The 25,261-nt window shown below is 42.1% G+C and overlaps 1 protein-coding gene across 2 annotated transcripts in view; it reads left to right on the top strand.

Annotated features, from left to right (window-relative positions):
• The window catches only part of YKT6 (YKT6 v-SNARE homolog), a 46,918-nt gene extending 21,903 nt beyond the window's left edge, over positions 1-25,015 (top strand). For both annotated transcript variants that reach the window (XM_033948274.1, XM_033948276.1), the window contains exons 4-8: positions 2,576-2,676; positions 4,604-4,708; positions 14,800-14,865; positions 18,463-18,564; positions 19,658-25,015. In XM_033948274.1, the coding sequence (XP_033804165.1) occupies positions 2,576-2,676; positions 4,604-4,708; positions 14,800-14,865; positions 18,463-18,564; positions 19,658-19,693 (410 nt within the window). In that variant the 3' untranslated portion in view covers positions 19,694-25,015. The remainder of the gene's footprint in view (positions 1-2,575; positions 2,677-4,603; positions 4,709-14,799; positions 14,866-18,462; positions 18,565-19,657) is intronic.
• The last annotated feature ends 246 nt before the right edge of the window (positions 25,016-25,261 follow it).

The following is a 25,261-nucleotide window of genomic DNA, read 5'->3' as shown; positions in this document are numbered from 1 at the left end:
GACATGATAACCTTCTCCGATCTGTTCATTCTTTTTGCTGCTGCCGCCACACATTGCGCAGACGGCTTTATCGACTTGTCGACCAGTACTCCCAAGTCTCTTTCCTTGGGGGGGGGGGTCTCTCCGAGTACTGCACCAGACATCCTGCATTCGTGTACAAGATTTTTGTTACCAACATGCATCACCTTACACTTGTCCATGTTAAACTTCATTTGCCATGTCGCAGCCCATTTCTCGAGCGTGTTTATGTCCTGTTGCAGGTCTTCATCTGCAAATTTAATCACCTCGCTCGTCGTTCCAATTTCCAGGTCGTTTATAAATATGTTGAAGAGCACAGGCCCAAGCACCGAACCCTGCGGCACTCCACTTGTGACGCTTTTCCAGTCCGAGTATTGTCCATTTACCCCCACTCTCTGTTTTCTATCCGCCAACCAGTTTTTGATCCACGTGAATATTTCACCCTCAATCAGATGGCTTGCAATTTTTTGAAGTAGTTGTTCATGCGGGACCTTGTCAAATGCCTTCTGAAAATCCAGATATACGATGTCGACCGGGTCACCTTTGTCTATCTGCCTGTTTGTTCCCTCGAAAAAGTGCAGCAAGTTTGTCAAGCAAGATCTTCCTTTGCTGAAGCTGTGCTGGCTGGTTCTCATCAGTTTGTGTCCGTCAAGGTGGTCAACAATGCAGTCCTTTATCAACGCCTCTACCATCTTTCCCCAGTACCGAGGTCAGACTCACCGGCCTATAGTTTCCCGGATCTCCCCTCGAACCATTCTTGAAGATCGGCGTAACATTCGCCACTTTCCAGTCTTCCGGAATCCTTCCCGATTTGATCGACAGTGAGCCACGCTGGTTCCTTGTTCTTTTTCTTCTTGGATCCCTTGTTGATACGCGGTATATATAGATTTTGCACCTTGGTGACTGTGTCCTTAAAAAGGGACCATGCTTGCTCTAGCGTTTTTACAGTACCTATCCTCTTCTTAATCTTCTTCCCCACCATGAGTCTCATCCCTTCATAATTCCCTTTTCGGAAGTTCAGCACCGTGGCCGTCGTTCTGGATCATTGTCCAGGTTGAAGCAGATCATATTGTGATCACTGCTTCCTTACGTCCCTTCTACTTCTATATCTTGCGCCGGTCCTTGTAGTCCATTTAGAATTAAGTCCAGAATTGCATTTCCTCTCGTGTTTTCCTTGACAAGTTGTTCCAGGAAGCAATTGCCCACTGCATCCAGAAACTTGGTTTCCCTACTGCAGCCGGAGGTGCCTTGGTTCCAGTTTATCCCTGGGTAATTGATAACTGCATTTCCTCCCTTGCAGTTGTGTTTAATCTCAGCCGTAATTTCTTCATCAATTTCTTAGGACTGCCCTAACAGCAATGAAAGGAGGCTGCTTCCCCTGTCACTGCTGTGGGCATGTGTCAATCACTCACTGAGCAGTTGATCTCTTGGGTTTGCATGCAAATGATTTGCACCTCCGTGTAAACTTGTTAGTGCTTCGATTGCTAGTCCACAATCAGTCAGAGAATCTGCCAACAGCGATCTAGTCAATATTACCGACTGACTTTAGTGCATCTAGCACATAGGTTTAGATTCACTAAGCAAACCGATTATATACCGACCACTTTGTGACCCGATTTCCCTCCTGCCCGATTCACTAACCTCTCCTGCGATCCGCTTCCGATCCACGCATGCAAATGAGGGGAACGGCATGCAAAGTAGGCAGGGACCTGATTCACAAAACAGATTTCACGATCCGACTGGACTGGCCGATCAACCCAAGAAGTGACTGCTGGGGACCAGTCGCAAACGTCCTTTCTGACTCTCCAGCTCCATTGCCGACCTGCTCTCTGCTGTCCAGAATCTCTCCTGTCTGCCGCCCTGCTCTCCCCCAAATCACCACCCGAATCTCTCCTGCCTGCCGCCCTACAATCCCCAGAATCTCTCCTGCCCTTACCTGCACTGTGAGCCTGTGGTTTTAACCTGCGGATTTAAAGCTGGTTAAAACCATGGGCTCGCTGGGCTACAAAAATAAAATAAAGTAAAATTATGAAAGTAAAACCATGGGCTCGCTGGACTACAAAAGTAAAATAAAAGTAAAAGCATGAAAGTATGGGTTTCTGCCCTTCCCTAGGAGAGCAGGAGAGTCGGGGGCCCCCCCCCCAAAATAAAACCCAGCAAGGAAAAAAAACTGATGCATGTGCAAACCATCTGCAGGGAAAGCAGATGGTATGCGCATGTATCAGAATCGCACACTAGCAATCCGTGCGGGCAGATGGGAGCGTTCCTACGATTGCCTTCATTAGAATTTTTTGCTGTTGTGAATTGGTCGGGCCTGCTGGAATTGGCCACAGATCGGCCACAGAAATCAGGTTAGTGAATCTAGCCCATAGTGAAAGAAAGCTACTTTCACAGTCAGTTTAATCTAATTATAATATCCAGAGTAATGAGAACAAACTGTAGTGCTAAGTAGCTGTTCAGTGCTGATGGAGAGTGATAAAAATGCTACCTGTCCCATTTGTGCTCAGCTAGTTACAGGATGGGCGAGCCATCTCACATGTATTGCTCTCTCCCTCAGAATACTTGTGTCATGTTTACGTTCGGAATGACTCACTAGCTGGAGTGGTTATTGCAGACAATGAGTACCCGCCCCGTGTCTGCTTCACCCTACTGGACAAGGTATGAACGAAGAACTAGCCAACATATTTCAGGGCTTTACTTTTGTGTAGTGGCAAACTGTTATCTTCTGTGGTTACTGGTAAGCTGTGGGTTTCAAACCTTACGTTTCCAGAGTGGACACTGGTTAGAAAGAGACTGATTCTAATTTCCAGAGAGAAGAAAATGCTCATTAATTCTAGCCATACCTAGAACTCTCTATAGTGAAGTGACCTGGAGACTAAAGAAATATGTATTAGTTGGTAAACTCTGGACAGAGTGTTGCTGCTCCTACTACTACTAATCATTTTTATATCACTACCAGATGCATGCAGCCAGTGCCTTTGTTTTGCCCCCATCTCTTCAGGCACTATGCAAGGAGCAGGGAGGGGAGGGACTAGCAGTGGGAATAGAGAAGTTGTTTTCAGGTATTTCGTGTCTGTCCTGGAGTACCCCCTTGCCAGTCAAGTTTTCAGAATATCCACAATAAATTTGCAGGCAGCATGTCTAATTTAACATGAGCATTTATATTCCACTTTACCAGCAAGCTCAAAGTGGATTACATTAAAAGAATAGGGAGATCCCCAAATATTAAACAGTCCACATGTAGAGTCCCCTGCTTACAACTAATTGTTTAAAATACAATTTAAATAGGTGACCTTTAATCACGTTCTAAAATGCATGATAACACGTAATGTCATGAATTCTCTGTGATAATTACAAGTCAGAACCGCTTCCTATCAAAGATCAGAAGGTTGGGGGGGAAGTCTGTACTGGGTAGCATAGCAATCTGGGCTCACTCCTTCCCCTTCTTTACTCAGTCCCCTATCAGCAGGCAGTATGTAGAAGGTAGAAGCAGGTACAGCCATAGTAGTCTGCAGCTGTCTGATTGGGGGGGAAGTCTGTACTGGGTAGCATAGCAATCTGGGCTCACTCCTTCCCCTTCTTTACTCAGTCCCCTATCAGCAGGCAGTATGTAGAAGGTAGAAGCAGGTACAGCCATAGTAGTCTGCAGCTGTCTGATTTAAAGTCTCTGGATTCAGTTGAAGGCAGAGTAGGAAGGAATGAAAGATATCAGCTCCAGGGCATGTTATGGAGCTATGGGTGATTTTTTGGGGTGATTGTGGAGGATTGAGTCTTTGAGACAGGAAAGAAAAAGACAACATGGATTGGTGGGGAAGAAGGATAGCTGGGTTGGAAGAGAAAGCTGATGTGCAGTTCACCTGCCACTACCATCTCAGGGTGACCACAAGTCAACTTCTTGGGTATGACACACCCTTGGTAATTAATCCTGGCTGTGGGACTAGATGAGAGGCCCGTCTATATGTAAAGAATAAGATTATAGTAGGCCCTGGAGGAGTGGCTGAGAACCATAGAAGCCAGGGTTCAAATCCTGCTTCGGCCACAAATACCCTTTGTAGCCTTAAAGGCAAGTCACCTCCTTTCATTTACCTTTGATACAAATTTAATGCCTATTAACAGATGAGGCCCTAAGTCAATTTAACATACATTATTTAATGCAAGGCCCATTATTCTCAGTAGGAACCCATTTTATTAAGTGTATAACTCACATTAATGCATGCAAGACCAGTGTTAAACATTCTGGAGTGCAAGACAGAAATTTGGGAGGGAGCCCTAAAGGCCACCAGCAGACTGTATCTCCTTCAGCTTTAAGCAGGCATGGAAGCCCAAGGTGTTTACTCTAATGCCGGGCTTCAGTGCAAATTAGTCCACACTAGTAGATAAGGACCTTAGATTGTCAGTTCTCTAAGGAAGAGAACAATGTGTACCTGAAATGACTCATCTTGCTCTCGGGTTTGAAAAGGCAAATTATTAGATCTAAAATCCAAATTCAGTTCCGTTCTTCTAAAAAGGATCTCAACACTTAATTTTGAATTGTAAAAACGGGCATGGCATTAAATCTAACATCTGTGGTTTATTGGTGTTGCAGGTACTGGATGAGTTCTCCAAGGTTGTGGACAGAATAGACTGGCCTTCAGGATCCCCAGACACCATTACCTACACTGCACTTGATGGCTACCTCAGCAGATACCAGGTTTATTAACTTAATTCCTTCAGCTGGGGCAATTGAATGTATTTTTATTCTTCCATGCCAACTAAACGTTACAAATTATACCTAAATAGCCTAAAGTAGGGGGAAAAATAACTCTGACAATATAATGGAATTGAACCAAATCTGGTATGGGAGAAAAACTAGGGAAAAGACACATTTGAATTTGAAATGGGTCAGATCAAACTGGGGAATCTAGAGGAAAAAGTCCCCTTCCCCACTCTACTCAACTTTATTTAGTGCTGAAGGGGAAAAAAAAAAGTGGAGTGGAAAGGAGGAAATAAGATTCAAATTGAAAGATGGAACTTGGGGGGGGGGGATGCCTCTGTATCCCTCAAAAAGGCTCCTGGATGGGCACAGTCCCCATGATATTCAGCACTATTTAACCAGCCTGGCCGGTTAAATAGCATTTAGCTAGCTAACCTGTAATGTTCAGCGGCTGTGCTGTGAATATAAGTTTAGTGGGCAGATAGGACTCTGCTATTTATGTAGTCCAATATTTGTCCGCTATTAACTGACCAAAGCTGAGCACTCACTTAGAAGGTTAAGTTAGAGCAAGCCAAAAAACCCCAAAGGAAAACATCACTGAAACTGCACAAAAACATGTGCCATATGAGCCAGTACATGGCAGGAACTGGTTAACTGCAACCACCCTCCAAATCGCTAAAAAGAGAGGCAAAGGCTAAGGTCAGGTTGAATGAAGCGAGGTGACTCAATGCTGATTTCCAAAGAGCAGCCAGGAAAGACAAGAACAACTTCCTGAATGCTTGATGCATGAACCTCAAAGAAGCCTATAAGAAGGACCACACCAGGGAATTATATGCATGGTGAAACAGTAGGACATAAGCAGAGATGGAAAGAATACACAGAGGAATTATATATCAGTGCCAGCTTGGGGGTCAAGAGGAAGCGGAACCAGACCTTTTGGAAAGTGAAGTGGATTGGGTGCTGAGGCAGCTGCCAAACAACAAAGCACCTGGCATTGATGGGATCCCTGTAGAGCTGCTCAAACTAGTCCCAAGAGCCATACTGACAGCACTATGCCTGAAGATCTGGAGGACCTGCACATGGCCAAAGGACTGGAAAAGATCAGTTTTTATCCCACTGCTGAAGAAAGACAACACTAGGAACTGTACCATGCCCTGATTTCCCCCTCCCCACCCCAAACACACACACACCAGCAAGGTGCTTCTAAAAATCATCCAGAGGTGCTTGGGCAATATCCTTGATCAAGAACTTCCTGATGCCCAAGCTGGATTCTGTAGTGGCAGAGGGACCAGTGATCACATCACAAATGAGGTGGATCATAGAAAGGGCGAGGGCGTACCAGAAGAAGCTCTACCTGTGCTTCATTGATTGTACCAAGGCATTTGACTGTGTTGAGCATGACAAACTTTGGAAAGCACTGAGTGAGGTAGGCATGCCAGTGCACCTGATCAGGTTAATCAGATTGCTCTACTACGAGTGCGAACCAGATATGGAGATATAGAATTGTTCAAGATCAAAAAGGGTGCAAGACAAGAATGCATCCTCTCTCCTTTTCAACCTCTATGCAGAAGTAATCATGAGGAAGCTGGACTTAGATGATTCGAGTGTTGGGGTGAAAATAAACAGAAGAAACATCAGCAATCTGAGATACACAGATAATAACTACCCTGCTGGCAGAGAGTGAGAAGGAACTCAAGAAGCTGATCCTGAAGCTGAAAGAAGAAAGTGAGCAGATGGGACTTTACCTGAACATCAAGAAGACCAAAATCGTGACTATTGCCAGAAAGTCCACTTAAAGATCAGCAATGAATAAATAGAAGTGGTTGACCGCTTCATTTTCCTTGGGTCCTTCATTGATCACAGTGGCAGTTCGACAGCAGAGATCAAGTGTCGATTACCACTGTGGCGTGCAGCCATGGTGAGCATAAACCAAATATAGAAATGCAAGGATGTCTCAGTCACAATCAAACAAAGATTGGTCATTTCCATTCTGTTCCCAATCTTGACAAATGGCTGCTAGACATGGACACTCACGAAAGCAAATAGAAGAAAAATTGATGTCTTCAAGCTATGGTGTTGGAGAAGACTTCTACAAATCCCATGGACAGCTAGGGTCACCACCAAAGATGTTTTTGATCATATAAACCCAGAGTTGTCCCTGAAAAAGGCAAGATTACCAGACAGAAACTGGATATGTGATGAGGGCGAATTCACTAGAAAAGGTGCTGTACTTGGAATAGTTGGTGGTAAAAGGAAGCAGGGGAGACCAAAGGCCCGTTGGTTGGATGCCATCAGGAATGACACGGGAATGAACATCAAGCAATTGAAAGAAGCCGTGGAAAACAGGGAAGCACGGTAAGGACTGGCCTACAGAGTATCCAAGGGTCAGATATGACTGAGTGGATGGTAGTAGTATTCAGTGATGGTTGCTGGAAACAGCCCAGCATTGTATATTTGGGTTGAGAACTGTAATCGGATGGACAGTACACTGCGTGGCACCGGCTGAAAATTGCTTGGAATGTGTCTTTCCTGTTTGAGTACCAGTTACCAATACTTAGTTTATTTACCTCCCATCCTACACTAGTGACTTGTAATTCAACTTGGTCCTTTTCCCGGTGTGCAAGGGGTGGTAGCACCGGCTGAAGCCATTTAGTGCTGCTTATGCTGTGGAGTACATTGAACTATGTCAGGACTCTGCTCCTTTTGCCAACCCTAAGTGGCCTTATCTAGGCTATCCAAGCAGCAGGAAATTTGCGCAGAAAATCTTTTGCTCAGCTTAAGAGGCAAAGTGGCTAGTTGGAAGGATAGTGTAAGAGTGCAGTAGTTAATATGGTAGTTACTATGCTGTGGGAATGGCAGCCATTTTGCCTTCGCGTTTCTTCAGACTCAGTGATACAGATTTTTCAGACACTCCTGTATGTAGAAGAGGGGCTTGTATCTCTCATCAGATGTCTTCAGATGTTAGTGAGGCTCTGGGTGAGAATTTCATGTTTCCCTGGACATTGTATTTCTTCTCTATCAAGCATGCATGGCTTGAGAGGATCTGGACCCTTTATCCAAGTCATTCCAGGACACTGCTGTTTCTGAAGTGTTTTCTACCAAATAAACAAGATTGGATCCTTTAGACAATGGGACTTGGAATTTTTGCATACTTCACTCCCTTAGAGCACACACACAAAATCCTCCCTCCTCAAAGGCCAGTGTTGATTTCTAAATTGCTGAACATGTTACACTTTTTTTCTGGGGCTTAAGAGGCTTTGGCTCCCCGAGACTCCATTATGAAACACTCTTGGAAACTCCCTAAATCCTCTCTCATCCATCGAACCATTCAGGCCATGTTTTTGTTCAATGCAGCACCCCTGATGCGAGGCTAAAAGTGGAACAGGCTGTGAGTAGACTTTATTTAATCCTAGAGGGAAAGTTTAAACAGCCTAAAGGGGTCCCTTGATAACAGCAGTCTCTAAAAAGACTGTCATCCTATTTGAAAGAGGTGCTTCTCTTAAGGATCTTCAGAACTGGAAGGTGGAAGTGGCAACTCAGAAACATTGATACACTTAAGCAGGGCTTGGATGTGGGCACCTTGGAGCTTCAAGCTTCAGTTTTTAGCTCTTATGTTGCTAGAACTTGCCTTTGGATTCAGTAAAAGGATGAGACTGGGCAGGGGTTGAGTAATCCTGGGTCCAGACTAGAGGCAGAATTGGCATACTTGGTTTATGCTCTGTATGGCTTAGTGCTCTTTCCCATTGTATGGTGCTTTCTATCTCTTTGAGACACCTTTTATGGTTACAAAATCGGTTGTCAGATGCAGTATCTAAGTCTTACAGTACTAAGCTTCCCTTCAAGAGTAAGCAGTTGGAAAAGCTCATTAGGGACTTAGGGGAAGTTCAGCCTCAAAGACTCCAGAAGATAAGCCAAAACATTCAACTCATTTTGTTTCCTTATCTACCATTCAACCCCGCTTTTGAGAATCCAGAAAGTACAGGCAGGCTGATTGAGCTGTTACCAGAGGAGTCAGATTCAGACAAAGAACTCTCCTTTTCAAGGAGACAGAAGGCCTGGATCTCAAGCAACTGATGATATAACAATTGATGATGGGATTCTGGTTATCTTTTGAGGAATAGGCAAGAATATCATCTGACCAGTGGTTTCTGGATATCATCAGAAAAGAATAAAAGTTGAAATTCTCCATTTCTTTTAGGAGTCTACTTGTAGAGACTCGTCAAAGCAGCTAGCTGTAGAGGTTACTTATCAAACAATGACTTTGGTTCTCCAAGAGGAATGATGGACAGGAAGGTAATCCCGTCTATTTCATCATTCCCAAGAAGGAAGGTTACTTTTGACTGATTATTTTTTATTTTTTTGGTTTTTGGACCTCAAAAAGGTTAGATTTCTATGGCTGTTCCATTTCAGGACAGAAACACTTTGGACAGTAATCACTTCGGTTTGTCTAGGAGAGTTTCTTTCAGCTATGGATCTAAATGAAGCCTACTTCCTACTTGGCCTCTCTACCAGAAGTTTCTAAGGTGTTTTCATTCTGGGTCATCACTTCCAGTTCTAAATAATGACATTTGAACTGGCTATGGTCCCCAAATCCTTCTTGAAAGTTGTGATGTGCAACAGGAAGGCTGCCAACAAGGGAATCTTGAGTTCATCCCTATCTAAGACAGTTGATTGATCCAAGCCTCCCTGTGGCAGGACCATTTGCAGGTGACTTTCAGAGAACTATAGCTTCTGTAATTGCTGACATGTATTATCAGTTTCAACAAGAGCAAACTGGAATCATATTACTCTAGAACAGTGGTCTCAAACTCGCAGCCACATGCAGCCCGCTAGGTACTATTTTGAGGCCCTCGGTATGTTTATCATAATCACAAAAGTAAAATAAAACAGTTTCTTGATCATATGTCTCTTTAGCTATAAATTACAATAGCCAAAAGGAAAGATTTATAAACTATAAAGAGTTTTATCTCATGCAAAATTGTCATTTAATAAAACAGCTATTTTTTCTGAGGCCCTCCAAGTACCTACAAATCCAAAATGTGGTCCTGTAAAGGGTTTGAGTTTGAGACCAATGTTCTAGAGTATGTTTTTTGAACACAGAATACAGAATTTCTATGTTAATTCAACTCTTGCTGCTGCAATAGCAGTAGCTTTGCTCAATGGCCTGGGATTATTTGAAAGTATTGGGTTTGATAGTGATGATCTTGGAAGTGGTGCCTTAGAACAGAGTACACGTTATCCCCCCCAATCTTCTCTTCTCAGCCAGTGGTCTCCAGTACCTTAGGGTTATTTTTTAAGACACAATCTTGTATTGAACAAGGACAAAACAGTTGCTTGCTGGATTACTGGTGGCCTCCCCTCACTCCCTCAACCCCTTCACTTTTTTGGTCTTAAAATAGTTCATTCCACAGTTTTCTGTTATCTTGGTCATGTTTGACCTCGAGCTCTCCATTTGGGTTCAAATCTCTGATCTTCATAAAACAGGGTTTTACACCCTGCATAAAATCTGATTGCTCCTTTTATTCTTGACATTAATGCTGTTCATACATTAATTCATGCATTTCTAAAGTCCCAAATTGATTATTGCAGTTCTATCTATGCAGGTTTCCTTTAGACTCGGATCAAACACTCTAGAATACTGCAACATGTTTTCTCAGCAATGCCAAATATTTTGACTGGGCTTCTCCTCTACCAATTTTTGCCAGAATTAAATTCAAGAGCCTCTGTTTAACTCATAAAGCCTGTTATCAGGATACTTGCACCCATTTTTCATCTCCAACCATCCCTTACACTCCATAAATCAGGAAGTCTAAGTCAGGAGTACTAGGGAAAAGGGACATTGAGTTAACAAATGGTCAAGATTGAACCAGAGATTCCAGGCAAGTTATATCCCCTCAAAATTATGCCCCAGTTCATGTATATGTGAGAAGTTGTTATTGCAGCTGCAACTCAGAAACATCGATACACTAAAACACAGTTGCTAGGGAACCTCTCCCTCTTCTCTTCTGGTCACAGACACACATACAGACAGATGCACACCCATAAATACAAAACATACATGCTGAAGGATTAGAAATAATTCCCCCCACTTATTTTAATCTAAAAATTAAATAAGACTTGGGAGCTCTCGAATGGTGGCTGCTAATCTGCTAAGGAGAGGAGTTTTCCAGTTGGGCATTGCTGAGACCACCTGTGTGATGGCCTTCCTTGACAGTGATAGGGCCCTCCGAAAGATCATAAGTGCTGCAGGCTCTGTAATGGCATGGCTGTGGTCTAAAGGGGTGTGACCAAAGGGGCATGCCCCTCTGGAGTAGAGCTGCTTGATTCCCAATTTGAATTGATTCACCAATTTTACTTTAGTTTAATCAATTCAATCTGGGAAAAATATCAGCCTTGCCGATTCAGTGCATACCCAGTGTTGTCTTGGTCCGAGAACTTCTCCACAGTGTCAGCCTTCACAACACGCTATTCTTGCCGGCATCGTGCCTTCCTCTCTGCCTGGTCTTGACTTTGCATAAACAGGAAGTAGACAGGATTCGACAGCGAGGAAGATCCAATGCCAGCAAGAGCAGCATGTTGTGAAGGCTGCACTGCCGATGGGATGTGTGGGGGGGAGGGGGAGGGGTGACAAAGAGAGCAAATGAGGGAGGAAGAGGGAAGGGAATAAGGGGGAGTTATCAAATCTCAGAGAGAGTAGGAGGGAAAAAAGATGCCTTATTACAGGGCACTCACACGATTGTCAGCAACACAGATCACACATGTTAGATATAGGGATCTTCAGATTGCCACCCAGGTAGCATAACCCAGACTGGCTTCAATCCTCATTGATCCCAATTGGTAACTTCCTATGATGTTCTTATTACTTTGAACTCTTATTATCCAGTACAATCTTCTGCTAAACATTATCTTATTACTCCTTTTTGTCAACTTTTTTCAATTTCCTCAATTTTTAATGTAAAATATAAGAAGCAATAAACTTATTTTGCAGCACCACCTCATCCGATGTGAGCCCTATTTCAATCCTTTGATCAGAGAGTGAGGTGCAATAGTATAGTTCGGCTGCAAAAGAAGTAACTATTATCATCTTGTCCTTCCCAACAACCATATTACTTAGTTATAATATATTTTAACTCACTTACCTAACATTTAAACTTCATACCACCTAGAATTCAAACCACTGCGCTGCTTAACATGGCCGCAGCATTCTTTTTTCCAGCTTTTAAACTAGGGAATGCCCCTTGATGTCACTTCTAAAAATGCCATGCGACTGGACCAAACCCTCCAAGTTCGCACAGGTGTCAAAGACACCCGGTGAATCTTGAACGTATTCCATAGTTTCCAGTTAAAATTCGGCTTGCTTAACATCTAAGCTGTTTTGAACTCTGGCCTGCATTTAAGAAAATCCTATCGTCGTTCAGACGTGTCGGGGCTTGAACAGCCTCTGTACCAAAGACGAGTAAGCTTTCACAGACTCTGCATCAAAACAGGAAACTCACTAAAGGCACACACGCACAGTATAGCTGAATAATTATCGCTAAATACAAACGTGCATAACATGGAGGATTAATTGGCTATTGCAAACCACTCAACATCCTCATTTAAACCCTGAGTGGCAGTTGTTTATAACTCAAATATCCATCTAGGCTCCCTCAGGCTAAGGATTCTTTCATAGTTGCCTCCCTCCCACCCTGCTTGTACCACGTCTATGATGTGCCATTATTTTTCCAATGACGCACCAAGGGGGCTGTTTTTTTCTGCGTTTTATACTCTTTATTTATGCTCATTCAACCTGACTTTTATCAGACAGATAGTTTTACCTATATATAGCTTATGGCAGGGGCATTGTATCATATATACCACCCCTGTAGTATCGCAATCTGTGTTAGATCTTACTTCCTAGGACTTCCCTGTAGCTGGTTCTTTCCAGCTGTCTCCTACCATGGAGGATAGACACCACTAGCAGCTCCCACATCTAGTATGGTGCCCATAATGTCTCTGCATTGGGGCCATCAAAATACTTGTGTTAATTCACCTATGTTCTTAGTCCAGCGATATGCAAAAGTAGGTTTGTTGCTGATGGACCCTTCTGCAAGTTGGGCAGTATGCCAGTGTTTTAATACTATCCTGTTAATGTCAAATGAAAGGGTGGAGAATTTTTGGATGAATACGATAGAATCCCCTGTAGTTCTTTCCTGTTAATACTGGATAAGCAGATCCCACTGAGAATACTTTGCTCTTAAGTAAGCATGTTTCACCAGATTTTCTTTCTGTAGAATGACAAATTCGTCTTAACCATAAAAATTCACTGATAGGCGATAAGGATGAAAACTATAAAATTGCAAAAAACTATTTCTATCTGTAGGTTTACAGTATAAAGTAGTGATAAGTTGTCCAGATCTTTTCATCATTTTTTAATCCAAAAATGGTATTTCAACTTTATTTATAGTAGCTGTAAATTGAATTCAGGGCTCCTGTTGATTCAACCATTCCAAAAATTCAAATAATCGCTCTACTGTTGATGTCCAAATACAAAAAATATCGTCCAGAAATCTTTTCCATGCCAGGAAAGGAAGTCACCAATTGGGATCAATGAGGATTAGTAGCCAGTCTGGGTTATTCTACCTGAGTAGCAATCTAAAAATCCCTGTACCTAATATGTGTGATCTGTGTTGCTGACAATCATGTGAGTGCGGTTATAAGTACTGGATGTGAACAGTAGCCAGGATTCTTGTTTGGAATTTACTACAGGGCAGGCAAGGAAGGAGATGGCCTGGAGACAAGAGAGAGATTAGATAAGGCAGTGGGGAATGTTGAGGTTTTAAGAGACAGTGGGAGAGGCTGAAGTCAAGGAGGGAGGAAAAGAGAGAGATGCTGGGACAGGGGAGCTGAAGGAGAGAGAGAGAAATGAGAGAAGAGTGGGAAAGATGTTAAATCCACAAATGGAGAGAAAAATAAAGAAAGATGCTTGCCCTGGGATAAGGGGTATAGGAGGAGAAAGGGAACAGAGGTTAACTATTCTGAGTGAAAAAATATTTCCTCCTATTGATTTTAAAAGTATTTCCCTGTAACTTCATAGAGTGTCCTCTAGTCTTTGTAATTTTTGACAAAGTGAAAAATCGATCCACTTGTACCCGCTTTGTAGACTTCAATCATATCTCCCCTCAGCTGTCTCTTTTTCCAAACTGAAGAGCCCTAACCTTTTTAGTCTCTCATACGAGAAGAGTTCCATCCCCTTTATCATCTTGGTCACTCTTCTTTGAACCTTTTCTAGTGCCGCTATATCTTGAGATAATGAGACCAGAATTGAACGCAATACTCCAGGTGAAGTTGCACCATGGAACAATACAGAGGCATTAAACATTCTTAGTTTGTTAACCATCCCTTTTTTAATAATTCCTAGCATCATGTTTGCTTTTTTGGCCGCCACTGTACATTAGGCAGAAGGTCCACAATCAAACTATGTGGAACCAATTCCTGGACTTCCAAGAGTTAAAATGGTGTAGTTTATTAATGTAGAAGGTTTCATTCTATTATCTAAAATAAAACATAATCTTTATGTAAAAGAAAACCAGATTGATTGGATATTCAGGACTGGTGGCAGCTGAGAGTCTGACCTCTGCCTTCATGGGGTGGAGACATGTTATTGAAGGCAGAGAATCAGAATGTTCATGTGACGTGGAAAGAGATGAAGACAGCAACTATTTCTGTCCTGCTACAGAAATCCTAGGGTATTGTAAATTTACAGTCTTCCCCCCTTTTTTATCAAGCTGCGCTAGTTTTGTTTTTTTATTTGTGTGAGTCAGCGAGTTAAGTGTTCCAATGCTCATAAGAATTCTATGATCATTGGAGCATTTACCGCACCAGTTTGCACTATAAACCTCTAGTGTAGCTTGATAAAGGGGGCCCTCCTATTTACAGTTTGGATACATCTGTCTGGAGTTATCCTTTTAGGAGGTTAAGGGAGACCTAAATGAGTTTTTGGCTTCCCAATTTTTTTTTTTTTAACTATAGACTTTTCAATGTGCAGTACTATATTCTGCACCTCCTTTTTCTATTTTCATGGATTATTTATTATTCTTCATTCCCAGAATCCACAAGACGCTGACCCTATGAGTAAAGTACAAGCTGAATTAGATGAAACCAAGATTATTCTGGTAAGGCACTAATATCACCTCCCCTTCCTTCATAAAAATGTGGTCACTTTATTCCTTTTCGCAATATAATCGTTTTTGTAAAGTTGGAGTCTTTGTGTACTGTCCACAAGTTCTGTGTTTACAAGATGAAATAGCTGTTTTACACTTCATTGGATTTCTCCATTTCTCATATAGATCACTATTATGAATGAGATAAAAATAAACTCAGTAGTCTATATTGATGTGCAGAGCTTCTTGAAGGGGGGGGAGGTGACAGCTATGATCTGAGACATGTTGTTAATATATGTCCCCATAGTTTCTACAAATTGACAGCAAGATAATATAGCAGAGGTTATGCTGGAGTCTGAGCCTGGATAGTTGGTGACATGAGTTACAGACATGAGTTACATTCTTGGCTGGTTTATTTTCCCTGTTTGGTAATTGAAATGATTAGAATAGTTTTCTTATCCTGCTAGACCAGTGCAGATGAGGGATTTTGCCTCCTTAGCAGTAAACAGAGACAGAGAACACTGGCATCACTGGTAAAAGGAGTGGTGCAGTCATGGGATTTGGTAGTATTCTCTGCCTCCAGCATATTTATATCTGGGGGAAACTGTATTGCAGGAATCAAGCAGGCAGTGTCAGTTGGCAATGTTGCTGCTGCTCCCCTCCTCCAGCTATATCCACACACTTATTAGTTCTCTTCCCAGCCCCCTCAGTTTCCTGGCACACACACCCCACAGCTTAGCCTCCATCTTTCCTCACTCCCCTTCCTCTCCTGCACTTTTCAGCAAACGTGTTAGAGGAGAGCAGCTGCATGCAGGCTGCAGCATCCTTTATTACACTGGCTCTTAAGTGCAGAATTTGATCAGACAGGACAGCATAGAGCTCTCCAGTTCAGATTCTGTGGTTGGAGCAAAAGGAGGAGGATTTAGCTGCTTTCATCCTCTTCCAGTTGTGTTGAAAAGTGCAGGAGAAAGAGTGGAGAAAAATTGGGGGATGACTAGGGAGAGGGGAAGCTGCATGTCTATATGTGTGCTTGAAGGAGAAGGGCAGTCTAGGAGGTGCCATAGGAGAGAAGTGTGTGCACGTGTTGGAGATACAGCAAGGGGAGGAGGCAAGGAGCAGTGGTGGACTGCCCTGGGCATCATCTTGGCGGAACGCCAGCGCCTCTCCTCATCTCCACCATCCCACATACCTCTCTAAATATTTGCTGGCGCAAGCAGCATCTTCCACCTGCTGCTCGGAGTTCCATCCCTTTTATCATCTTAGTTGCTGTTCTTAGAACCTTTTCTAGTGCTGCTATATCTTGCTTGAGATAAGGAGACCAGAGCTGAACGCAGTACTTCAGCTGAGGTCACACCATGGAGAGATAACAGGGGCATTATAACATTCTTAATCTTGTTAACCATCCCTTTTTTAATAATTCCTAGCATCCTGTTTGCTTTTTTTGGCCGCCGCTGCACATTGGGTGGAAGATTTTATTGTATTGTCTGCTATGACACCCGGATCCTTTTCTTGGGCGCTAACCACCAAAGTGGACCCTAGTATCCAATAACTGTGATTCGGCCTCAGATTGTCTCTGTAGTGTTTTAGAATGTGGCTGGATCACAGTCTATCGGGGAGACATGCAGTGCAAAAAGCTTAGCCATCCACCCTGACTAGTGACATCATTTCCCTTTCTTGGGTCTTTTTTCAGAATGATCTAGACTTGCCATCAGTTTGTTCAAGGTGCTCTGAAAGATCTGACCCTAAAAAAGCCGTTTCAGTAGTTATTTCAGAGTTGTACAGTAGGCTCTTTTTTAATAGGAATCCTTTTCTTTCTTTTGCTGCAGATTCAGTTTCTCCATGGACAGTCTTGTCCCTTTTATGCTGTTTCACATGAATCTGTTGATATGCTTGCTTGCTGCTGCCCTAGGTGACTGCATAGATTTTCCTAATGATTAAGCTGACCCTGCCTCCAGAACATGGTACTCGTGTACCCCTAATTGTGGATAGTAATTTTTGCTATTGTTAATAGCTGAGACTCTAGTCTCCTGCTACCCTTCCAAGCACAGGGACTATTGCCCTTACAGTAGTCCTAGCCCCTATGGATCCAAGGGCTTAGAAGTTCAACTTTTCTCTTGAGCATTGTCATTAAACCACCTCTTTAAAAGCGAATCTCAGTTACTAGAGCAGCATTTTGTTAGAAATGTTCTGAGCACAGTTTTGAGAAGTTTCATTAGGTAACTTTGCTTTCCTTTTTCTGCCTTTCAATTCATCTACCGAGGGCTAGACGCACTAAGAGGATCAGTAAGATCATGTGGGTCTGCACTGATCTGATTTTTTTTGGCCAATTCAGAAAATGCTACTGATGCACTAAAAGGTTTGCATGCAAATTATTCACATGGATGTTTGTCGTAATCTCCGACTCTGCCGTCCAATTGACTGCTTTGAGAGCAACTCTCACACAGGGGAAGCTCCGAAAGCAGGCTCCTGCTACTCGGCCATTTGGGCTATTTTTTCTTTAATTTTTTTAATGGGCACATATGCAGTGCATGTTAAACATGCACAATATCTACCCCAATAAAAAAGAACCCCCCTCCCCCCATGAACCAATGAATGCGGCACCGGGAAGACCCCCCCCCTATACTAGCAAAAAACAGTAGAAGGTATGGCCATTCCATCACCCCGCCCCGCCAGCGAAAACAGCAGGAAGAATACCCACTTCCTGCTGCCATGCAGAACCCCTCTCCACCCAAAACAACAGCAATATGGCAGGAGGGATGCCCACTCCCTCCTGGCACCGGAGGTCCCCCGCCATCCCCTGAAGCCCCTTCCCCCCGTACCTTTTTAGATATGTTGGAATAGGACGAAAACTCAGTCTGTCCTGCTTGTTGGCCCGCTGCTTCAAAATGGCAGACCTTTCCCTCCCTGTTGCATCATGTGATGCATGGGGATGAGCTTAAGGCCCTGATTGGCTCAGATGCATAAGGCTCTGCCCCTTGGGAGAGGCCTTAGGCGTATGAGCCAGTCAGGGCCTTAGGCTTCTCCCTCTGTATCACATGATATAAGGGGGAGGAATCTAATGCCCTGATTGGTTTGACTGAACCTTGTATCACAGGATACAAAGATAGGAGCGAGAGGGGGGCCAGTTCATGGTGCCTTTATTGGGGAGGGCCGTCATCGGTGGGGGAGTTACTTTTTTTCTAATGGGACAGATATTGTACATGTGTAACATGCACAGGATCTGTGCACATTTTTTATTTTTTTTAGTTTTAAAGGTTAGGTAAATAACTGGTCTTGACCAGTCGCTTTTTTGGATCGCTAAAAGCAATCACTTTTTTTAGTGCATTGGGAAGCCAAGTTAGAGTATTAATCGCTCTACATGTACATGGCATTTTTATATTAGCTTATTTGCATGGTCGGATCGGGGAATGAGCGATTGTGCAGAAAACCAGGCAGTGAGCAGATTTCTGCATCGGGTCGGCAAATGCGATCGTTGCTATAGCTGTTAAAACAGGTTTAGCGACGATCGCTGGCTTTAGTGTATCTGGGTCTGAGTAAGGAAGGAAGGGAAGCTATTTTTGTAATATATCTACCGTATGTATATAATTTTTTGTTTTTCTTTTTTTACAGCACAACACTATGGAGTCTTTGTTACAACGAGGTGAAAAACTAGATGATTTGGTGTCCAAATCAGAACTGCTGGGAACACAGTCAAAAGCCTTCTACAAGACAGTGAGTTATTGAACTATAATCCAGTAGCAATGAGAATTTAACAAACCTAAGGCATCTTGCCTACAGGACTGACAAAAGTGCTTTAAACACCACCACCCTTTTTTTTTTTTGTCTAACCCCTCACACATTGCTTACAAGCAGTTGTCATTGTGACCCAGCCCAAGATAAATATGAGCTATTTATTAGCAGACTACCCACTAATGCCATTATTAAGAAAAACACAGTTGGAACTTCAGTCCCTTTCACCTCTCCAGATCAAATATATTGGGCTAGATTCACAAAGCAAACTGATCGTGTACCGATCAGTTTGCGACCCCTTTATGATCAAATTTCCCTCCAACCTGATTCACTTGCCCCTCCTGCGATCCGCTTCGAATCCGTGCATGCAAATGAGGTGAAATGCATGCAAAGTAGGCTGGGACGCGATTCACAACACCAAATTTCAGATCCGACTGGGCTGGCCGATCACCTGAAGAAACGACTGCTGGGGACCAGTTGAAAATGTCCCTGCAATCTCTCCTGCCTCCTCGCCCCGAATGCTGCCCTTCTCTGCCTTGATCTTCCCTGAATCTCTCGTGGCGCAACGCCATTCTCCTACCCTTCCCCAAATCTCTCCTGCCACATCGCTGTTTTCCTGCCCTTCCCCGCCCTGCGAGCCTGTGATTTTAACCCGTGGGTTTAAAGCGGGTTAAAACCACGGGCTCGCAGAGCTAAAACTAACAAAAAAAATGTTAAGTTTAAAAATAAAAAAGGTTGCGTCTCGGATGGGCATGCACAGACCATCTACAGATGGTCTGCCCATGCGTGCGGATCGCGCAACAGCGATCCGTGCAGGCAGATGAGGATATTCCTCTGATCGCCACCATCTGCATATTTTTCGTTTCTGAATTCGTCGGGCCCGATCGAGCAGGTTAGTGAATCTGGGCCATTGTGTCTTGTGCTGAGCTACCTTTTCACAAAGTGAGTTTGACAGTGTATAGTCTTAATGCCAGACTAGCTACTAACTTAATGTTGCATTGCTTTATTGAAAACTTGCTTAATGAAACTCAAGTCTTGATGCTTTTGTTACTCCTTATCTATTCGTCACTTTTAGGCACGGAAGCAGAATTCTTGCTGTGAGATTATGTGACCAGAATTGGCAGACATCACCATCGTTGCTTCAGACCATCAGGCTTTGATTTATACCCAGAACTTTCATATGCAAAGGGCAGAGAGAAATGTAATTTGTACAGAATACTGTATATTCAGATTTAAAATCCCACCTCAAAGAATGTGCTGTTCCCTTACCCCAGACTGTGGAAAAGAAATGGGACAGCTTATCTGTGTCTGTGTGTGAATGTTGCTTTCCTGTACAAGGAGAAACAGTACCCTACATGACTGAAGGAGGAAGCAAGTGGTGTAATCCTTCTGGAAAATTCTCTCTGCCTGTGAGTGGTCGCTTATACTCTTAAGAACCATATTTGGCCAGTGGAAGAATCCACTGCATGCTTGTTTTGTCAAAAAATGAGACTGCCGTGGTGCTTTGTGTGTTATATCTGTCTGATCTCTGTAAAACATCATATCTTAAGAGGCAGGTGTGATTCTGTTAAGAGAAATAGTGTTACCTTGGTGTTTAAAATGAGGGAGACAGAAGCACTAGTCTGATTCAAAAGAAAAATAATTTCTTTAAGGGAGGGAGGGGCTCACTTTCAGTTCCCAGATAGCATCCACTTTTCTAGGAGAGGAAGAAGGAATATTTTCCTTTCCCTTCCCCATCACCAGCCTTTTCTTATTATGAATACAGAGCTGGCTTCAAGTAGCAATTTGGAAGAAAATGTTGTGTTAATCACATGACCATCACAATATCCATAACCTTTCAGCTCCATGTATATATATATTTTTTAACTATAACAGGTGATAAGTCTCTTCTTATCTTTTGATTAGTTTTGTTGAAAACCTGCTTTGTTTCTTTACCTGCAGTTTTGTGTTCAAATTATATTTGTAATCTAAGAGAGGAGATAGTACTGCTCTAAAACTTTAGGACATTGTTGTCCACATCTGTTTATAACAGGTCTGTCCCTACAGGAACTACAGATTCTACAGTGCTTTGAACAATTTAGAAATGCTAGAAGATTTGGGAGTTAAAAAGCCAGCACTTGGCTGTGAAGTCTTAGTAGAGCCATTGCTGGGAGAGGCACAGAGGTACTCGTACATAGGAGAATAGTTTTGAGGATTAGGGCTGCAATAAGAAAGCAAGAGAGATGGCATAAAATGAGATTTGCTGGTTTGTTGTCAATGCCCAGTCACAGAACTGAAGAAAGATTCTCTAAAATGCCAGCTAAGTGAAAATTGCTTCTCTGGGACATCATCGGTACCCTTAGATGAAAAGTAAATTTATATGCTGCCAACAGAGGGTGCCATTGATTAGGAGAAAGTGCAGAGAGGAGTTTGCTTTTTTGCCATATACAATTTAAAACAGTACTGACATCCCGATGTTTTCTAGTTCTGTTTTTGTCTAGCTTATGAAGGATGCTGTGAGATGTTTTATTGTTTTGTTTTTAGGTGGCTAGTAATTTTCTTCTGCTTTCTCCTTTTTTTTGTTTCTTTTCTTGCAACATATGTCCTTCTTCCTAATGCAGAAGACTGGTTGCTCTGCCACTTGGCAAATATCCAAGCAGCATGTTTCTGCTAAGAGAAAAGTTAAGACGGCAAAGTGAATATTCAGCCTGTTCCTTAGAAGCCACTTCTCTACTCAGGTTTTCAGAATATCCTTAAGGAATACACATAGCTCCTACATATGCAAGTATCACATGTTTATTAAGAGAGATCCTGAAACTCAGCCTGGGTCAGTGCATTCTAGGGACTAGACTGATAAAGCAGGAAATCTCAAAAACAAGGGTAACTCTAAGCAGCCTGAAATAAAAAACAGTTTTTAATAGGGTTAATGTTTTGTTTTCCTCTCAAGTTTGTCCAGTGTTTGTTGTGATGCAGAGTGCAGACTAGAGGGAAATGTTCTCCCATCCCGCATAGCCTTGCCTTTAAATCTGTGAGACCACAAATTATTTTACTCTGTTACCGCATGCTAGTGCTTAGCCCCTCTAAGGGTGTGTATTATGGGGGTGTCCTGCTCACTGTGTTTGTGATTTCTGTACTGCTCTCTGAATGTGTGATGTCAGTGTGTAATATTTCTTGTGTGAATAAGCGGGACCTGCGGTAGTTATGGTATGGGAGAAAAGGCAGGTGATCTTTCTGCCATCCTGTATCATCAGCAGTTAATACTTATGACCCCACTTTTTGTCGTTTGGGCAGCTCTGTGTGCATTTTATTAATAAACCTGTCCTCTGATCACACACCCAATCTTTCTTGATGAGAACATTGAGGCCATCCTTCCTCCCATCCCCACCTCCCCATCTTATGTCATAAAAGCAGAGTAGCAGTCCAGTAACTAGAGTCTACACTAACACACTAATGAAATATTCTGCTAATTAAATTAAAACTAGGAATATGTCTAAATAGGAGTCTTGGTTATCCTTTGTGAGGGAGGCACACACTCTCAGATCTCTTTAAAGTTGCATTTAGAAAAGGTAGAATTGGCTAAGAATTGTTGATGGTTGTCTACAAAAGCATAAGTTGAATAAAATGTACCTTTATAAGGACTTTTCATTTTATCTACGGAGCTGGTATGCCTGCAACCTTTTTGTCCAAAGGGAAACTCCCTGTAGAGAAGTCATTATGGAGAGTTAAATATGACCATCTCACACACTGCTGTCAGTGTCCACACTTTTTTTATCCTTCACTTGGAATGGGGCAATATTTTGGAAGGCATGTTTTTTTACTGATTTACAGAAAATCCATCTGAGATGTAATTTTTCACTGAAAATAGTTGCTATAAAATTTCACATTGATAAGCACACTGCAGGATTTGCACCTAATCTCAGAAGCACAGATGTATGTCTCTTGTATAAAATACACATATGTATACATAATATGCATATGTTTGGAACATGTGAGAGCATATGTGTACTACCAGAGGGGCCTGTTTTATAAAGGCACATAGGCACCTGTTTTCCTTTTGGGACATTTAACCTAAATGTCCTGTTAAGAAATTACCTCCTTAGTGTGTACTGAGAGGCATTTTTGAATTGAACATGCCTGACTTCATGTGAAATTTCCTCTCTTCATCAAAGAAGCAATGATAATGCAGAGTAATTTCACAAAACCTGAATTCTCTTGACCAAGCATCATTACTCACCCACTTTAAGATGGATAGATATAATGTTTTAAATAAAAAGTTTGTAGATCATCAGAAACCATTTTTAAACCAGACCAAATAGATATCTAATAAAATCACTTTCTCTTATTAAAAAAGTAGAAAACCATTTTTAAGTGGGAAGACTCAATTGTTGAACATTTCAACTAGATATTACCCCGAAATCCAGGTCTTACAATATGAGGACTAGCTGAGGGATGGAACTGCGAGAAGCCAGGTTATCTCCCATGTTAAAAGCCTAAGTAGCTAGCTGTTCTTCATTTTCCTGGCATGTCAAGAGGGGACTTTGGGAATGGAGGTCATGCTCTGAATGTGTTGCCTTCTGTTACTGGAAAAACACTTGCCACAGGTTCTCATCAGTCCTTTTCTATTGCTTCTTCTAGCAGTCCTGCCCTGAAGAAGTTTCAGCTATGTAGCATTTCCTTTTTTGCATTTACAAAGTCAAGGTTTACTTGAACAAAAAAAAGTCGAGGGTTTATACGTGCTTAAAGGTGACCAGCAGGTTTGTTCATGGCTTGTGAAGTAACTTTTGTGACTTTTCTTTTTCTTCGTTTAATTTATGGTTAATGCTGAGATTATGATTGGAATTGGTAGTTCTTCCGAATGCAGAGAACAATATTCAGAAACGTTCCATTGAGATGGTGGTATAATACCTTAATTCCACAGCTAACAGCTGTAGACCAGAAGGCAAATTAATATGGAATATTGATTCTCCCCTTTACTTAATGCCTTGTACTTGTTTCCAGTTTCTTCTCAACATGAGCCATATATTTGTAACCACATTGCTTCTGAAAAAATGGAACTATCCCTAAAAGCAGCAATCCTAGGCAGCTACTAGAAAGCCTTCCCCTAGGTTCAGCCATATCACCCCCCCCCCAGCTTTCTTTCAAATATGTTTGAGAGTAAATTTGCAAGAAACTGCAAGGATCAGGCTCATATTCTATATATGGTGCCTTAAGGTAGACGCCCTACTAGAGCCTAACTTAAGTGGAAAACGGCATTTAAAAATTATTAAAATTGGTTGGGTTTTTTGTAATGTAGTTATCTACCAGCGCCTAGAAAATTAGTGCCTGCATAATGACTATAGAGGCGCTTTATGACACCTAACCACTGTAGGCGTGGCTAATGCCGGAAGTGACAGGTGTCGTAAAGCGCCTCCGTAGCTACAATTCACATAAAAGGTAGGCGCCGGAAATGTAGGCCTTTAAAACCCTGGCCTACATTTCCACCACCCACCTTTTACGAAGCTGAAATTCTATGAACAGCACAGTGATTGACAAGCTACTGGCGGCCATTTTATAGGCAGCTGACAATGACCATGCCGTTTATAGAATCCGGCCCTCGGTGTATATATTGATGGCAGAGTAAGAACCAAGCCTGCACTATATTTAGAGCAAAGACTTTTCTCAGCATTAGAATTGTAAGCTCGATCAGTGTATCTGGATATAAAGAAAACATTAATTTTTTTTTTTTAAAATTGGTGTTTGCTATTTTCCTGTCCATGGCTTTGTGTGACATACGTTCTTGTGTATGGAGAAGGGTATGGGCCTTATATAAGGCAGCAAAGACTTTGGATTGGCTGGTTTATTCACTACATTTTTTGTTGCCCTGTTGAAATCTTTTAATTAAAATAGTTAAATGAAACGCATCCATTTAAAAAAACAAAAATATGACACTGAAAGAGCCTATCCTGCACTCCTTACATTCAGTGCTTTTTAATACATCAGACATTGGTGCTTATGGATGACCAGAAAAGTAGGCTGGCAGGGACAGGCAGGCCCTGTCCTCACGGGCATAATTTTGTATTTTTCTCAAGCATTCTGGGCTGCTTAGTGCTGGTTTAGAAAATTAAGTATACAGTTATAGGACAGGTATTAGAAAGTGACTGTACAGGGCTGTCTCTAAAATTCAACTTATTTGAATAATCCTAATTAACAAGAAAATTTTTCTAATAAACTAAGGAAATGATGAAATGATCTAGATTTGCTTTGTTTTACCTATCTTTCTAGAGTTCTTTCCTTGTATTTACTTGAACATGGGCCCCTGTGCAAATTTAAATTATTCACTGTTTCTTATGTCAGTATTTTTGCTAATGACTTGTGTAGTAGAGATTTGTATTTTAGCAAGCTTTACCTACCTTTAACATGTCAAGTTATGAGGGCTTAAGCTATGTGCATAAAGTTTGTCTTTTGGACAGTTCCAGCTGTTGTCTTGGTTTTTATTTCCTGTCTTGGAAGGAATCAAGACCATAGAATTGCAGATTAGCTACAGCACAATGAACATTGTCAGCCTTCCAGCTTGCACAAAGGTGAGTAGAAAAGTGAGAAGTGGCCCTCACTTGGCTGAGATATCATTTGATTCAAGCCATACACTATTTATATAACCTGTGACCACTACAATTGAATTAGTAAAGATTAATTTTGTAAATGTGTTAAATTAACCCTAGGC

The sequence above is a fragment of the Geotrypetes seraphini genome, chromosome 6 (assembly GCF_902459505.1).
Source record: "Geotrypetes seraphini chromosome 6, aGeoSer1.1, whole genome shotgun sequence".
NCBI classification, from domain to species: domain Eukaryota; kingdom Metazoa; phylum Chordata; class Amphibia; order Gymnophiona; family Dermophiidae; genus Geotrypetes; species Geotrypetes seraphini.
Note: the sequence above shows the minus strand (reverse complement) of the source record. Positions and strands in the feature narration are given on the sequence as shown.